Source organism: Neodiprion lecontei, chromosome 4 (assembly GCF_021901455.1).
Source record: "Neodiprion lecontei isolate iyNeoLeco1 chromosome 4, iyNeoLeco1.1, whole genome shotgun sequence".
Classification (NCBI taxonomy): Eukaryota; Metazoa; Arthropoda; class Insecta; order Hymenoptera; family Diprionidae; genus Neodiprion; species Neodiprion lecontei.
In genome coordinates, this window is record NC_060263.1 from 21,003,165 (window position 1) to 21,020,368 (window position 17,204).

The following is a 17,204-nucleotide window of genomic DNA, read 5'->3' on the forward strand; positions in this document are numbered from 1 at the left end:
CATTTGAGAAGGTAATAGAGATAACGCAGGATTAGGAGAATATTTGTGGGACAGTGTGTAAGAATCGTTGAGAGAGTAAATGATAGAGGCTAGATTTTTTTCCCTTAATGAGAATATCGTTAACACGGGAGGGGGGATTGGGGTGTAGAAAAAGCATTTAATAAATAATATGACAACAAGAATAACATATGTGTACTGAAATCTTTCAAAATGAAAAGATACGTGTATTATCACATTATTATTGTTATTGTTGCTGTACATATTTCGAGGCAATATCATTATCATCACAAATGCTATTTATAAAATCTTATCAAGTATGGTATATATTATGACAATAATTAAAATTTTTATACTATATGTATATATAAAATTATCAAAAGTCTCCTTATGCCGATCATGTATGACGTTATGCAATTTTTATTGGCGAACGACTGGAGGTTTCTTTTTTGTTTTTCATTATTTAAACAAGAAATAAATAAATATATAAATGACTAAAAAATCGTATCAATCAGATGAAAAAAAATAATAATAAAAATTAATAATATTACACGTATGATATAATGAATCGTGACTAATATCTCTACTGGCGTGAATTTTGCTTCGTAATTGCACGTTATGCGTAGTAGATTTTTGGTATAGAATGCATTTACAATTTTCTTCAACAAGCAGAATTTCCTCTGCATTTTCTCTTCTTCCCGTTTTATTCGAATTAATATTCGACCTGTCATACCCACAGGTATAAAATATTATCTAATAATTACTTATAACATAGCATTGCCTTTTCTCTCTCTTCTCTTCTTTTCTCCGTATAAGATTTAAATATATTTATGCACTTGGTAATGTACCTGAAGACTATAGCTAATTATCATCATTATCAACTCCCTCATTCCGCTCAGTCTCTGAATTATCTTTTAATTCTTCGGTCCCTTTCTCCGCCAGTGATTCAAAGTCCTTGTCCCCCTCACCCTCCCCGACCTTCACCCATGCGTATTTACCCTCCAACGGTCTTTCGTTGGTGAAATCAAAGTTCCACCTCTTCTCAGCCTGCGGCAGTCAATTTCAAATTATCGTTACTATACCTATCCTACACTCGAAATAACTGAACGAATTATAACGACGTAAAATAACGAAGATTAAACAGTGAATATATATGCAGCGCACCTCCGCCAAACTCTTTCGCCCTTCCTCGGACAGACGGTTCGTCAGGTTATCGTCGACGCCTGTCTTCCGACGATCCTGCGCATCCTGCCCCGAGCTTCCCTCGTCCTGAAAAAGTCGTCTCGCCACTCTTTTCGCTTCCGTTCGCCTGACTGCGAGATCTCCCTCCTGCATCGCAAGGCGGGCTCTGAAAAAAGTTCAAGTTTCCCTTCTCTTGTACTGTAAATTTTGATCACTTTTCTTGCAATTTTTTATTCATTTATTTATTTATTTATTGTTTTTTCCTTTTCTTTTTCTCTTTCCGTTCGTCAGAAACCGAAACTTGAAAATTATTACACAGTTTTCGGAAGAAGATTTATCGTAAGAGGATTCTTCCATCTTTTTATGCTTGTGCTGTCGTATTTTAATACAATTTGTACAGTTTGCCCTCTGGAATTATAGAAGCCAATACGATGCGCGCAGCGGATCCGTTTCAAAGCAAAGGTCCGACGTAATTTGAGCCATCGCGCTTTTCGGACGCGAGCTTGGCGTCTAAAATTATTAATCGACGAATCGAACAGCGCGTCTCGACGATTTTTGTAGAGGTGGAAGAAATTTTTTTTTTTTCCTGAAAACCAGATTTTCATGTTCAGGGATTTTTGTATACGTACAAGAAGTGTTTTTTCTTTCATTTTGTTTTGCAATTAATTTCCGCTTATTCGTTATACTCAAGCGGTAACAAATATCAAATTTACACAGACGCGTGTTTTTCTTGTGCTCATGCGCACATTTGTACAGACGCTGGGGAGAAAATGAGAGCAAAGAGAGAAAAAGAAAGGCATCCGCACCTGCTTCCGCAGAAAATACATTACAAAGCGTTTTGACGCGATCAATGCGGTTAGTTATTATTCGTACACATCCATGCACCATCAAAATTTTTGTATCTTTGCACACTCGTTATTTTTTTTTTTTATTTCACTGTCAGACAATAAAATTATAACAGTAATAAAGATTATGGCAATTTCTTTATCATAGTATAATACAGGCTTCGCTTTGTATAAATGAATTATATATATATAATGCTGTTTATAATATGGCAGATGCGTCTATTCGTCTTATCGTCCCGCTCTGCAGAGTTGCAGGTTTTCGTGTTTGTTCCGCATTTTCGAAAATTCTTATCTGCGGAAACTGAGACCCTCGTTGTGTATCAAACACACGTGTAACGGCTTTGTTTTCTTTCTACTTCACTACTTTTATCAGCGAAAAAAACTGCAGCTGTAACTAGTTTTGTACAAAAACTGTTAAATGTTTAGAAAAAGTTTTCCTTCGTGCTAAAAATTTTTGTTCACGATAAAATAAGTTAATTTAGAAAGAAAAAAATATCACCTCTTTGTACTGACTAACAATTGAGGGTTATCGGCCAGGTTAAATCATACCAGCTGCATCTTACCTCAATGGCCTGTGCTTGTGTGTAAATTTATCCAGAAATTGTAATAATTATTGCACAGCAATCGCGTTTACTTATTCATAAACTTTTTATTTCGATTTATTTTATCTTCAGCCTCCTTGTTCAACCGAAGAGGAATGTTTATTATTTATTCACTTCATCTCTTTCTCTCTCTCTTTCTCTCTCGCTCCTTCTCTTTTAAAAGTTCACCATCTCTTTCTCTCGATTATTTCTTTTTTTATTTTGTTCCCGAACACCGATTATCTTCGTTTCAAAAATTCTCGTCCATCGTGATTATTGATGAAAATCGCGTGCGAGGGCTGCGAATTCCCGACAAAACTCTCCGCTCTCTGCTTTTGATAATAGAAAGCAACTCTTTATTGCTACGCGATATTCGCGAGAAACGGACTGATTCGCCCTGTCGACTCTCCTCGAACATGGTTGCGAGCCTCTGTTACACCCCTGAAATCGATACAAACCATTTGTTTCCAAGGGTGCGCTACACGTACACGGGGGTGGATCATCCTGCGCGCGCACTGTCATTTTTCTTATACCTGTATTCATACTCATTCAGGTTATCACAGTACGGATGCGTGTAATAATGATACGAATCACGAATTGACGCATGTTTTAGGGACCACAGGTTGAGCTAGGTTGATTAAAAAAAAAAAAAAAAAAAAAAAAAAAAAAAAAGAAAGGCACCACAATGTCACAAATATCGGGATAAATAAGGATTGCTGTATATCGTAGGTATAACACAGCTGGAAGTCTCATATTAATACCTATCGTAAATAGCGTTGTAATCTGGAAAGAATTATTCTACGTACAGGTTTTTGTAAAAATCGTGCAAAAAACATCTTTGTCGTGCACTGCTGCATTTTGTTTTTTTTGTTCTTTCATTTTATCGGTAGGGTACATAAAAATACATCAAATTTCGAAATATTGTTGTAAGCTGACGTTCGTAATACAAGGTTGAGGATATTAAAATTGCAGTATAAGTGTTTTGCAGCAAGTTGAGTATAATTATGACTAAATTTATTCTGTATCCAATATAACGAAGTTTCAATTTACCCCAACACACTTTGCTCACCCATGCACTTACGGATCTCGTTAAAGTCCCCATATTTCTGTCGGAATTCTCGCAATGACATTGGCTGAGTTGTCATATTCTATGTCCTGTGTTTTACCGCAGGATTTCGAACGAGTCAAACACTTAAAAAAAATCTTGTTCCGATTTTCGTACAGGGAACAGTTTACGATTAAATTTAACTTACTTCCGGTACATCAAATTTTGACGCAACAACGCAATCAAGAGGGAAAAAAATGACCGAGGGGACGATTCTGCACGTTTCAATAATTGATCGGGGTCACTTTATTACTTACTTATTAGCTGTCCTGGAATCGAGAAACGGTTGTGCGGGTGTGCAGCTTATAAAGCTCAAATCCGTCAGGTGCACAGCGTCGCGGGGAATGAAATTCACGACTGGAGTTGTTTAACGGCTTACGCTTATCTACGGACTGCCTCTGCTGCACGCCGAACGTTCTCCTCATGCATGTATGGACATACATATAATTAACGCCGTGCACCGATATTACATAGGTATGACACACCGGAGCTCTGCGATTAATCGATTAATCGCAAAATCGCTTTTATCTATTACGCGAAACGCGAAGAAACGGCGGCTTGAAAAGCGTTTGTACCGAGACTTATACCAAAGTTTAATACCGTTTAACGATACGAATTGTGTCGTTGTAAATATACAGCACTGAAGGTCGGATGATTTATTTTCGTTTAGTTTCATCGAACGTTTTATAAAGTTAGAAGAAATTTGCTAATCTCGTCGTATTTTTACCATTGGAAAATAAATAAACTTAGAGAAATAATTTTTACAGTGGAAAATTGGCCGAAGCTTTTGCTCTATGCTTGCACATCGTTTTCAGGACGCTTGCTGGAGTAGCTTTTGTTTTTATTTTTCTGCTCCACTGTATCAATGAGTCAGATCCTCTTTTCTCCGCAATCACATGGACAGGATGAAACTCGCCACATCTTATCGCGAACTGATTATGCTGCTTAGGCGATTATGTAATGGTAAACTTATTTGCAAATATTTGTATTCGAATAACTCCTGACTGTGCGAGGAGTATAAAAATCGAAAAATACGAAACACGTATGGTATAAGAGAAAGAAACAAAGTCAACATGAAAATGTCTGTAATTTTTATTTTCTCAGTATTTTATCTGCAATTTTACGTTTATATTGTACGATACTTTGAAATTATTCTCCTTAACGAGAATTAATGCTCTAGATAGCGAATAAATAAACAAGTTGTAAACCATTATTTTATACATATGTATATTCGAGTCTGCTTATACCTTGTTTCGATTTTTCCGTTTAAAGTCATGTAGTACTCCCACTCTTACATACGGAGTAAATTCACCCTTTTTCTTCCTCTGTGAAATAAACAAACGAACAGAAAGGGTGTCAAATTTCGGCGGTTCATCGTTCGTTTGCAGCGGAATTCAGGAAAGTTACCGATATCCCGAAAATCGTAAAAAATTGTGTGATCTTCTGACACGTGTTGCTATTACAAATTTCCCGTATTTCAGGGGCCAAAAAGTGCGCAGCTGAGATACTTTGCGCAATTCCGGATAGAATGAGAAGTAGAATGAGGTCCCTAGACGAGAACTCACGCTCAGCTGGGCGCACGGCCATGCAAGGAACGCTCGGCTACATGACCTTAACGAGACAATATAATCGACGACGGTAATTAATTCGAGTAAATTAATTATAATAGGCGAATGGAGCGCACGTTTCGATCAATGCCCGTGATTGGTTTCTTTTTATTCTTTTTCACGGACGTAAATAGCGTTGTTAATCATATGTATAGTTACGTGCAACTGAACGTATCGACCATATGCTGAAAATCTTTCACCAACTGTTGCTTCCTGCAGCTCGTGCACTGTGTTCTCACCGTACCTTGAAATCACATTCAAAGACAAATCCGTCGCATGCTCGCTTCGGTGAATCGTTGCTGGTTATTCGGTGGGGATCGCCCCTATACTTATGGTAAAAAGAGAAGTAACGAAAAGATGGAGAAAAGGAGGAGGAGGAGGAGGAGGGAACGATGAAATACACTGAAATCTACACACGAGACGGTTATTTAACGGATATTCTTTGTACGATGTAAAAAACTGATTGGTAGGTGAATCCTTTTTTTTTGAACACGAGAAAACTCTTTGCTTTCCCCGATCGCTTACAACTGTATTCGTAATATTCCTTTCGAAATATTTTTCAACTATACTATATAGGTATATACCGCGGAATTTCATTTTGTTCGTTTCATTGTTCATTCTCAGAAAATTTTTCCTCTTCTTTTTCATCTTCTTCTTTTTCATCGCCGCACTTTGATCAATATCGATATAGAATCAGATAAAACCGCTTCAAGAATAGATCCTCGTATGTATACACAAGGCAGAAATAAATTATACCCTCCATAGAAATTTTATCTTCGCCGTGGAATTTTCATCGTTTGTCTTGGCCTCTCTTTTATTTTTTCAAATCGACAGTGGATTGTGAGAAATAGTTTTTCGAATACAGAGAACATAAAAAAAGATGCCAACGTTAATCGTGTATGTACGATGATTCTAATCTTGTCAACTGTGGAATTACCTTATAGTTTTCCATCGATTGCGGAAGAGGGTTGAAAGAGGAATAAAGATCGCAGAAGATAATCATTGATTGGAAAATGTTTTTTTTTTTTTTTTTTTTTGCAATGCAATCGATTCGTCATCAATTATAACTGCTATTCAATTCTCGGCAGGGATGAAATAAAGGAAGAAAGCCAGAGCCTCGATCTTATCTCTCCCCACTTTCTTTCTCTCTCTCACTCTCTGATTTTCTTTTTCTCTTTTTCTTCCCCTGCGGTTCCTCTATTTATATCTTATGCCGCACCCTTTATAATCCATCCATCTGTGAACACACCGCGCCACCCGATTTTGTACCCCTTTATGCATGTAGGAAGGAAGGTTAATAAACATGTTACTTTTTTTTCCTCTTTGTACTTCTAATACCACGCAGATGCGGTATTATTTCACTGAACTGATTTAAAAACTCAGTTCATATGATGATATTTTACGATTTCGTTATAAGTCTGCAGCAACGTCCTGTCGTATGCTGTTCTTCAAATTACTATACGCAAGGGGAAATCTGCAAGCAGCGAGGAGAAAATAACTCACTGAAATGATCTGTCAATAGGCTTGTGAATTAATTATAATTCACCCGAATTAACGAGAATCAACTGAATTAATGCAAAATAACTAAATCAATGAAAATTAACTGACAATGAGAAATATCTGAATTATGATAAATTAAGTCAAGTTGATTTGAATTAGTTTGGGCTTCGTGTCGGAATCATCTGTTAACGGAGAAAAAAAAACAATTGAATTGAAATGAAAAAGAATTGAGTTGAATTGAAAAAAAGCAATTTAAATGAACAAAAAATACAAAAGAATAAATTGAAATTTTTCGAACACACACTTGAATTAGAATCAATTACCAAGAAATGTCGAGTAAAAGATTGGTATTCATGAATTGACATGAATCGAATTGGATAAAAAAAATTAATTTGAACGAAAAAAATTAAGCTGAATGACATGAATTAATTAAAATTAATTGACCTTAAAAAATTATAGTGTCATTCAAATCTCGACTTATTTCCCCGTCGGAATGCAGCGCGGTCGGAAAAGACACGGCTGTTTTTCTCTCGTTCATCAATTTTCCGTATTCTTTTGTCGTCCAGATTTTAATTCTGGATGACGGGAATACGTAATTCGTCGTTAAAATTTATGTATACGTTTGAATATTAAACTCGTGTATAATTATCACGTGCCAAAAAGATATACAAATTTAGAGTCGATGATTCACTCGGGAATTTTTTTTCCTTGTACCTTGTTTACTTTCTTTCTTTTTGCCATACGTGTGCATGCAATTATAATTGTGAAGAATTTTTCATCAAGAGTGTCGAGTTTTTTCTCCCGTGAATTCTTGCACTGGTAATGACGAATTCAAATTGAAGATAAAAATATAGAGGAGGACGAGAACGATTCGCTGGACGTCATGCATCAGGGTACAAACCGCGATAACAATGGGACAATGCAAGCTGAGCTTGACTTCTGTGCCGCGGCTCTAATAATTCTTTGTTGTACAAATATACTCACGTACACAACTCGCGTGCCTCAGCGACAATAAGTGTAAACACAAAACATATACACGCACACGCACTCCGCGGGCTGTTTTAACAACTATAATATTATAATTTAATGCGTTTTGCGCCGACGCGCGAAAACAATGGCAATGCCTAGACGGTTGTATTATAATAGCACCCTACGAGGGGAAAATATATGTCAGGAGAGAAAATTCTTCAACTCAACGTCGAACTGCTTTTGTCGGTTATATTTACGCACATTTACTGAAATTTCTCGAACTTTTGCTTACGCCACTTGGCACGCTTCGATAATTAAAAAAAACGGAGCTATTATATTCTCGCGTGTTGACATACACGCGCAAGGCAAGGCAATTGACGCACGAGGACTTGGCGGATAAAAAAAAGAAAAAGAAAAAGTAAAGAAATTTCCTTTTTTCACCTGCGGAATCATATGTCCGGCCGTATAAGATTTGTCGCCCGTTTAGTTAGTTTCGCCGCCGCCGCCAGGCGTAGTTTTCTCGCAGTAGAAGAGACTTGAATATTCCGCGGCTTCCGAGGTTATTTCTATCTTCGCAGTAAGTTCATCGTACCACTACGATTTAGAATATTTGACGAATCAATCTTCGGAGGATAAAAAATGCATCTACAAAATGAGCGCAAGCATAATTGGCCGAGCCGATCATCGGCCAAGGAAGGTCTCGAAGAGAAAGAAAGGAGCGAAAGAGGGGTCAACGACTTTTCATCTTCTGCAGTCCACCAGAGTGGCGAGAAAGCAGTTGCAGGCTGCATGTGATGCAGAAGGAGGTAAAGAGAGAGGAAGAGTGAGAAAGACAGAGAGAGGGAGAGAGAGAGAGAGAGAGGTAACGAGGGATGGAGGGAAGTGGCGATGCAGAGAAGGGAACCAGGCAGCCGAATGAACCGGCGCCACCGAGATTAAGAGTGGATATTTTTAGACCTCTTCATGTTTTCTACCTATACGGTGTATTCGGTCTGCTTCGATATTTGCGATCCCGGGCCGATGAGCCGATAGAACCTCCGTTCACCATTCTTTGTTAGTTTGTTGTTTGTTTTTTGTTTTCCACTTTTTTTTCAAAAGCTGTAACGAAACATTGAAGAGGGTAAAAAAGAGATGTCATTATCTTGGAATTCGTTAGAACGACTTTGAAGTTGAGTATGATAAATGCAACGAGTTAGGGTTTATACATGTATACTAGATCTCATGACAAACCTGAAATTGTGAAACAACCCAAGATTTCTTCTATCACAGTTACAAATTCCCGTGATAAAATATCGGCCTGGGTATTTGTGTTAAAACGTCATCGCGAGGAACGAAAAATCGGTCACTGAGAAACTATTTGAGTCAGGTTAGGATCTCTGCCCACGCGAACAACTGACGGTTCTGTTATGCGTTCAAGTTCTGCTTCTCGAGCCAAGTAGGTATCGTCGCGGTGCGACGACAATTCGTTGTTTAGATGTTGACTCGAGCTTCTCGCACATTCGAATACCACGTACCGGTGTCAAAAGATGACGGTATTTTTATTTACCAATTCTACAATGAAACCTGCAACACCGAATCGTGCATCGAGATCCCGGGTGAATATTTCTTTTTCCTTTTTCTCATCACGGTAGATTCATGGGGCACCATAATAAAGGGTGCTGCAGGAAGGACCTGTCCGCGTAATTCAATCCGTTTAAATCCCGCATGAAACGCTAGTAGATGTGGAAAAGATATTCACGTAGGTATATTCTGGCAGGGCACTCTACTTCAAGTGGTCGGTTTAAAGTGGGTGCGGGTTTAGGTTGACACCGGATGAGGTAACCGTACCTCGACATGTTCTCCGTCCCAACCCAACGTAATGTAACATCGTGCACAACGTGCGGTATACATTGTTCCCATTTTCTATACAACACACACACTCACTCTCTCTCTCTCTCTCTCTCTCGGCGCGAGTATGAAATCTGCGCCTTTTGGCAATGTTCGAACCTCCGTGACCAGAGCACAAAAAGTCCTCGGAAGTTCTTCTACGTGATGAAACTGGTTCCACTGTCGAGTTTTCGTCGATGCATGAACGCGTAGTGCACGTTTATGAATGTAGTCAAGTCAGACCATCACTCACCTGTGTCTTGCCGCCAGCATTACTAGGTTGATGAAGTTTTTGGGGTGATCGGTATGATTCCGGAGCCGGGGACGAGGGGCGAGTTCAGACCTCTGAGGAAGGACTTCGCGGAGAGTCTTCGATGTGAGAACGCGATCTTCAAGAGCGTTGAGCGCACTGTTCGTCAAATGTAGGAATGGGTAGATAGTTTAAATGTGCAACCGGCTGCGTTTTGTTTTAACCTTTAACGGGGTCTATTCCTTCAAGTCAAGTCAAAGCGGCGCTTGCGCGTTTTCGAATTAGGAACGAGTGAATACAAGGGGCGCTGCAGCCGGGTTTTCTATACTTAGGTGTCGTCCTCTTCCTCCTCTTCATCTTCACCTCTGCATTTCACTTTGTTGTATAGGTATATAGTTACTCGCGCGTCGTGTACGCTATCAGCGTTACGTTGCACGTGTGTTTTCGGTGCCTCGTTCGTCTTCTCCGTCATGCGGTACCTAAACCCATGCATCGTATGATCGTCGATGTTTGAGCCCTTCTGTGTATACATACACACGTGTTGCAGGACTTACTAATAATAGTTTCTCGCCCGCGAGTCTCCCTCGGGAGAGAACCGGGTGAAACCAAGACAGAATTAGAACTCCGCTGTATTATAACGAACTGCAGTCAAAACTCCACCTCAAGGGCGACGACGTTAACCACGCTTCCGACTATCTTGCGTACCTACTATCCCTCCCCTAAGCCACAGCAGGGTGGATTCTAAACATAACTTACATCTACACGTCGAAATTATAAGACGAAATATTTCAACGCTGTAAGTCAGGAGCGACGAGAAACAAATTTTCTTTTTTTTATCAATGTGTATTATTTATGTGCTCAATGTGTGCAAGTCAATGATTCAATGGGTTTGTGCAAATCCTCAATCATAGATACCGGCATTTCTAAAACTCAGGTGTTTATTTTGTAGAAAGTGGTGGCGGCGGAAATCTTGAATCCAGAAGGCGATAGCTCGCGTCGAAAATAAACAAGCTGATGGAAAAATTCGAGAATCAATGAAGTTGGGTCACCCGTCAACTTTTACTGCGTCAATTTTTTAAAACTATTCGTGACTTTGTGCAAACGACAGAATTACTAAATTATACAAAATCGTGCGTTAAAAACATTCAATACTTTGAAAAATATAACACAATCATGTACTTGTAATTAGAAAGTTCAGGGAGGGGTTGTTGTGTCCTCAATTATTGTACAGTTGAGTAAAAGTATATAATGATGCAAAATTTATTGCATACTGTATAAAAGTCTCAGTTGCTTTAAATCACGATTAAAATAATGAGACGGGAAATTTGCGGAAAAAAGGATCTATCTCTCTACGTATCCATCTATCTATCTATCCGTCTATCTGTATGTCTATTCTGTTCCATTCACCAGCTGTAAAATCCACCTCGCATGCAATAACAAGATCGAATATGTAACACACGTTACGTACGGATCAAGTACCTCTTACCCTATATAGTGTACAGATAAGCTCTGTAGAGACGTCCTTGAAACACATGCGTCGTATAAAGCGACATTCGCAGTTTAACAAGATTCGTTCGATGTACGCGCGGGCTTCGTCATACGGCACGTACTCGTATTTATGTGCATACGAATCCATCTACATAACTACAGGTGTGAAACATGTTCGATACGTGTCCTAGGTCAAGATTACAGTAGCTTTCTCTGGGTGTTGCAAATTTTTAACGGTTGTTCGTTTTTTTTTTTTTTTTTTTAGATTTTACGCTTCTTGAAAACTGTCATAGAAAATAGACTTGTCACCAATTTGAACTATGAGCTTTAATTATGGAAGAGTGTATTAACGAAAGAGTTTAGTTAGGAGAAATATTATTCAAGCGCGACCATCTGTACCATAAATTGAACGGATGAAAAAAAATATACGAAAGAATTAAAAAATATCGTGGATAGAATTACAAGAAACGATGCATAATTAAGAAGTAGGTAGAGTAATATTCATTAATGGGACAGTGACTCCCGTTCTCTCCACGTCGGCTGCACCGCCAGTCATTAATTGTCACACAATTCGTGTAGAATTGAGACTCGCACTTTGTTTCCGATCGCAAATAAATTAACCGGCAGTCCATGGCACTAACGAACATTACTGTACGTACAGTTTTACATACTCCTTCTTCGTTCATTCTTCGTATTTTTCTTTCAAAGACCAAGGAACATGAGATCCGACCAAGCTCATTTCCCAGAGAGTTGCACTTGTGGTGCAGACTACATGCAGGCCACGGAGCGTGGGACACAAGGAGTTACAAATACGGTTACTCGCCTCGACTTGTTCGGTTGTGTGTAATGTTGTACGGATACCTATCCTATATACTTGCAGCGTTTCGCCCAACAACGGTCACTCCATCCCTCTACCAACACTGCATGATCCACGATCGATATTACGGTCAGTTCTGCGGTGTCTTGGTCCGCTGACCAGTGACCAGCGTCCAGGATGTTGCATTAAATCCCCCGTGGGACTTTTGCGATTCGATTTAACAAACTTGACACCTGCCGCTCTCTTGTTTCGTACTGCCAACTCTTTGTAATTTCAAAGCTGATAGTGGATAGGTATACCTATATTTTTCCTCTGAAACACTAATTTTTTCATACATTAGTGCCTTGAGTTGTTCACATTCAAATATTTTCGTACTTCCAAGGTTTCTCTTCCAAAATTCTCGACACATTTACAGGTAAAAAGAATTTTTCTCGCGATCCTTTCGAGGATTGGTTTTATTTTACGACATGGAACGATTTTTTCTTCCAATCGTATTCTACTTCTTGTTTTCTTATACGCATTTTGAAAACTTTTCATTTACGCTAAGTTTTGAAGTTTATCATCATTGTTATTCAATTTTCAATTATAACTGCGATAACGATGATACATCTGCAGTAAACGGAAATATATCCGTGAAAAATTTGATTAAATTTTTATATACATAAATCAGGGAATTGAGAGGATTCAAAAGTAAGTCTTTTCCGTGGAGCGGAAGTCACTGCCGTAGGGGATGAAAATTGGGGACGCGTGACGCGTACCAGACATGGCAGTGTAACAGACACGTGCGACTTGGACCACGTGTCGCGTAGGGAGGCGGGATGCTGCGGCAGCTGGGCACGTCAAAATATATATGTATAATACGAGAATCGAGAGGCAGTCTATGTAAGCTTCATCAGGAAGTTGAACATGCGGTTCGGTGAGGGTGATTTTTTATTTTTCCCCTTTTTACTTCACTGGAAGAAGATCATTTCTTCTAATTCAGCTCTTCACTTGTTTCGCGGTAAATTTTGATTATTTCTCGTACCGAGTTCTTGGTAATGACAAGACGGGGCATTTGTCACACATGGATTCGTGTATACTTATCAGCTTGTTATACGTATTGAACGAAAATTGCAAACTGATTCGCTCGTACTTTAATTACTGGAAATTAATTTATAGAGATTGTATACGCATAGGTACAGTTATAAACTATATCTATAACAAGATGGTCATAACTGTTTTCCTGACAGGTGGATCGAGCCTGAGATCATTACTCGGTATCAATTGAAATAGCGTATTAATTCCCAACATTGTGAGAATTTTTCATTTCACAACAAAGACGGCGATTAGCTTTACGTCCTCAATTTTCTGCCCTTCTGGAAATAGATACTCGACGTTTTTGTTTATTTTTTTCTTCACAATGTTTTTGTCGAATGTGTACTAAGTACAGTTTGCTAAATGCACGCCTATTAAGCTGACACCGTGGAACGAGAAGAACCACAAAAAAACAACTACAGTAATTTAGTACTCTTTTATTGCTAATTAGTTGCGTTATTGTCGATTTTGTTACTGTAAATATTTGTTAAAAATGGTGTTTATGCTGACTTAATATTCAAGCCAGCACAACCACTAAAATTTTTCTTTCATCAACGAACGAGCATTAAATTTTCCCACCCCTGAGTATGAAGTCAGCACCATTTTCCCAATCCATTTTCAAGAAAATGTATGCAGCAAGAAAATTAGCGATACCGTAACTACTTAGCAACAAAAGCACACTAAATTACCGCATACTGGTTTTCTGCGATTATGCTTATGCGGCTGTGTGATCTTAATAACCGTGCTAAATGCCTACAATATACATGTATGTATGTACAAATGTACGTGAAACGTGTTCGAAAATGTGCAACTAATATATATATATATTTATACACGGTCTATATTTGCATAATAATATTGAATGCCGTTGTAACCGACAATTCGCTTGACCGCTGCGGAGTTTTTCGGTTTCAAATGCGGACGAGAAAAGAGAGCGATTGGTCATCGTGAAAAAAAAAAAAAAAAAGGAAAAGAAGAGTGACACTAATGAAGGTTATAACGTAGCATTCACAAAACTCGTGCAGTCTTCTCTCCTCTCCAACCCTTTTTCGCCAGACCGTTTGAATTTCACCTAGCAGCCGTATGTGTAATATAATCAATGTATCGCATCGCGTTGGTATAAAAAAAAAAAAAGAAGAGGAAAGAGCAAACAAACAGTATCATTTGACGAGGAGCGGCGGGGAGGGGGATGGGAGGGGGGGCAAACGAAGTAAAAGAAGGAGAAAAAGGAGAAAAATAAGGGTTGGGGAGGTGGAGAGAGGGGAGACACGCACACACGCATAAATAAAATAACAACAAATGCGGTTTAACCGGGGCGACGACTTCTTCGTGCAGTTTCAAAGCGTCCCGTGATGCACGCGCCTCTCGGACCTTTTCAACATTATGTTACGATGGATCCGACAATAGGCGTCATAGAGCACCTTAATGAACTCGTCGAGCGACATTTACCGCGTTGGTAAAGAGCGAGGGAAAGAGAGATGGAAATAAACGCGGTTAAGGATACCCATGCAGCTCTCTGCACTCCGCAGGTATAATAAACGTAACGTTCATCAAGTACTTGTATCGGGCGAATGCCGAAAAAATTGAATACGGGCTGCTTGTCTTTTTTACAGATTTACGAAGCGCATCGACGTGGTCTTGAATTTTTGTGTTATTTTTATTACATCGGGGCTTAATGATTCGGCGAGTGTTTTTTACGCCGTATCATAGGTAAATAAATGGGTAAAATTCACTCGAACGCGCGTTGAAAGATCCCAAGCAATAGCGAGAATTCAAAACTTCGTATTACTTTATGGAATTAAAGTAAAAAACTCTTACTTCTCTTTTAGTTACGATTTAATATTGCAACAGGGGCGGAACGCCCAATGCAATTATTTTCTGACAACGATGATAATGTTATGTAAATCGCTGTGACTCTCTCGTTTCTTTCTCCCTCCCTCTCTCTTTCGAGTCTCGGTGTGATGCGCATAAAAATTTGAAATGTGTGTAGAGAGAGAGAGAGAGAGAAAGAAAGCGCCAGAGGGTGAGCAGGGCGAAGGGTGTAACCGACGCTTCAATTAGTCCTATTCATGCCGTTCATTTATTTATCCCTCTCTTCTTCTCTTTCTTTCTTCTCTTCCACTGCCATCGTCATATATATATATGTAGATATAAGGTACCGTTTACGTAGTTCAGCAGAAGCCATACGTTACTTTTAACATTATACATTACACGCGCGTGCAGTGGACATATATTATGTATCATTTATACCTATGTGTATTATTGTATACAATTATACATATATGTAGGTATAATCTACGATAACGAGTCGAATTATATAACTCACAATCAGCCATGGCACGGTGACATTATGTATAATTTATACAGCTACCGGAATTTTTTCGTAACATAAATTATTATCGCTTTCCTGACTGTTTTTACGATTATAGTAACATACCGTTGTCATTATTTATTACGAACGAACTTCTGTAACGTGCGTCATGCTTACTTTATTTTCATTTCATTGAATCTTCTTCGTTTTTTTTTTCTTTCTTCTTTCCTTCTTCTTTCTTTCCCTTTCTTCGTCGTCTCGAGAAAGGTTCGTCCTTTTTTTCTCTTCGCGAACTTTTAATCGGAATTTTTCTATAGGACGCTCCAAATGATTTCACGGTTTATTTTCACTCGATTCAAATCACCGCGAGTGCATGGATCATGCAACGGTCTTTCGAAGATTGATCGATTTCGGTTTGTACGATATTGGCAGTGTAGAAATGGAAGCGATAATATTAAAAGTTTCTTCTTTCCCCTTCATTCACCACATTTAACTTCACGCTCGATCGATCTTTTTTTTTTGCTTTTTATTTCCTTATTTGTCGTTTTTGTTTTCTTTTCATACAATTTTCAACATTTTTTTTAACAGTTGTTCAATTTTTAATTATGTAATACATCAATCGATTGTAGCGAGATCAATATTGAAACGCCTTTAGGGGATTATACTTTCGCACGTGTTTTTGCCGTGTGAAAAGTTCCGGATTTGCGGATGTGAATTATTTGCGATCGGATTTTCATGTGTACGCATAATGTAACATCGGATTCCAAATACAAATTCGATGTATAAAAATCAAGGAGCTCCACGTGTCAACAAATTCTTAACGTATGCGTACATTTATATGCATATATATATATATATGTATATATATATGTATATACATGCACGCACATACTTATATACACACGGTATTTTAGTATGTATCTACAGCTTATACATCATGCGTGCAGGTATATGTTTTGTTGGAATACGCGAAACAAGGTGTAATTTTATACACCGAGCTGTTATTCAGATCTGGTATATAGCTTTGCGGGAGCAAAAAACGAATAGGTACCTATAATATAAGAAAAATAAGAATTTACATAAGCTGAGGAGTGAGGAGGCCGACGAACGTGGAAACGGAGAAGATAAAAAAAAAAACACAACTACGCAGAGTTTGAAAAAATTATATACCCTGCATACGATCTCTAAAAATAATCTCTCGCGATACGAAATTTACAATTCTGAATTGTAAATATATATATATTTATATGAGTAAATATATATATATATATCAGAGTAGCAAAATTCCGCGCGATTTTGCCGCTTGTTTTTCATTATGATAAACTTTTGGCTATGTAGGTACGGGGCTAGATACAAACGTGATACATATATTACATATCTCGTTCGTTTCTCTTTTTCATTGCCAGTTATACATATATATTTATAGAGGTGAAAATAATATGCGAAAGCTGATGAAATCAATGACGACGACGATTTGTGGATTTCGTCGTTTCGAACGGTTATGCATTATATATTTATCGATTCACTGATATACACCTATACCCATTATATACGTACACCTCAAGTATCTCATTTCAATGTTAAATCAACATCGATTTGGATCACGTACAAA

General features: G+C 38.3%; 1 protein-coding gene across 1 annotated transcript; it reads right to left on the reverse strand.

Annotated features, from left to right (window-relative positions):
- Positions 1–455: 455 nt before the first annotated feature.
- Positions 456–10,055, reverse strand: LOC107216840. Its single transcript, XM_015654139.2, has 3 exons — positions 9,906–10,055; positions 1,162–1,345; positions 456–1,044 (listed from the first exon to the last, which is right to left on the reverse strand). The coding sequence occupies exons 1-3, from the start codon at positions 9,923–9,925 to the stop codon at positions 859–861; spliced, it is 390 nt and encodes a 129-aa protein (XP_015509625.1). The 5' UTR covers positions 9,926–10,055; the 3' UTR covers positions 456–858.
- Positions 10,056–17,204: the final 7,149 nt, after the last annotated feature.

Excerpts from the sequence above, each read along its gene's own strand:
- LOC107216840 (XM_015654139.2), bottom strand. The coding sequence starts at position 9,925 with ATGCTGGCGGCAAGACACAG. Across the intron at positions 1,346-9,905 it reads ATGCTGGCGGCAAGACACAG|AGCCCGCCTTGCGATGCAGG; the intron begins GTGAGTGATGGT and ends AACTTTTTTCAG. Across the intron at positions 1,045-1,161 it reads GGCGAAAGAGTTTGGCGGAG|GCTGAGAAGAGGTGGAACTT; the intron begins GTGCGCTGCATA and ends TGACTGCCGCAG.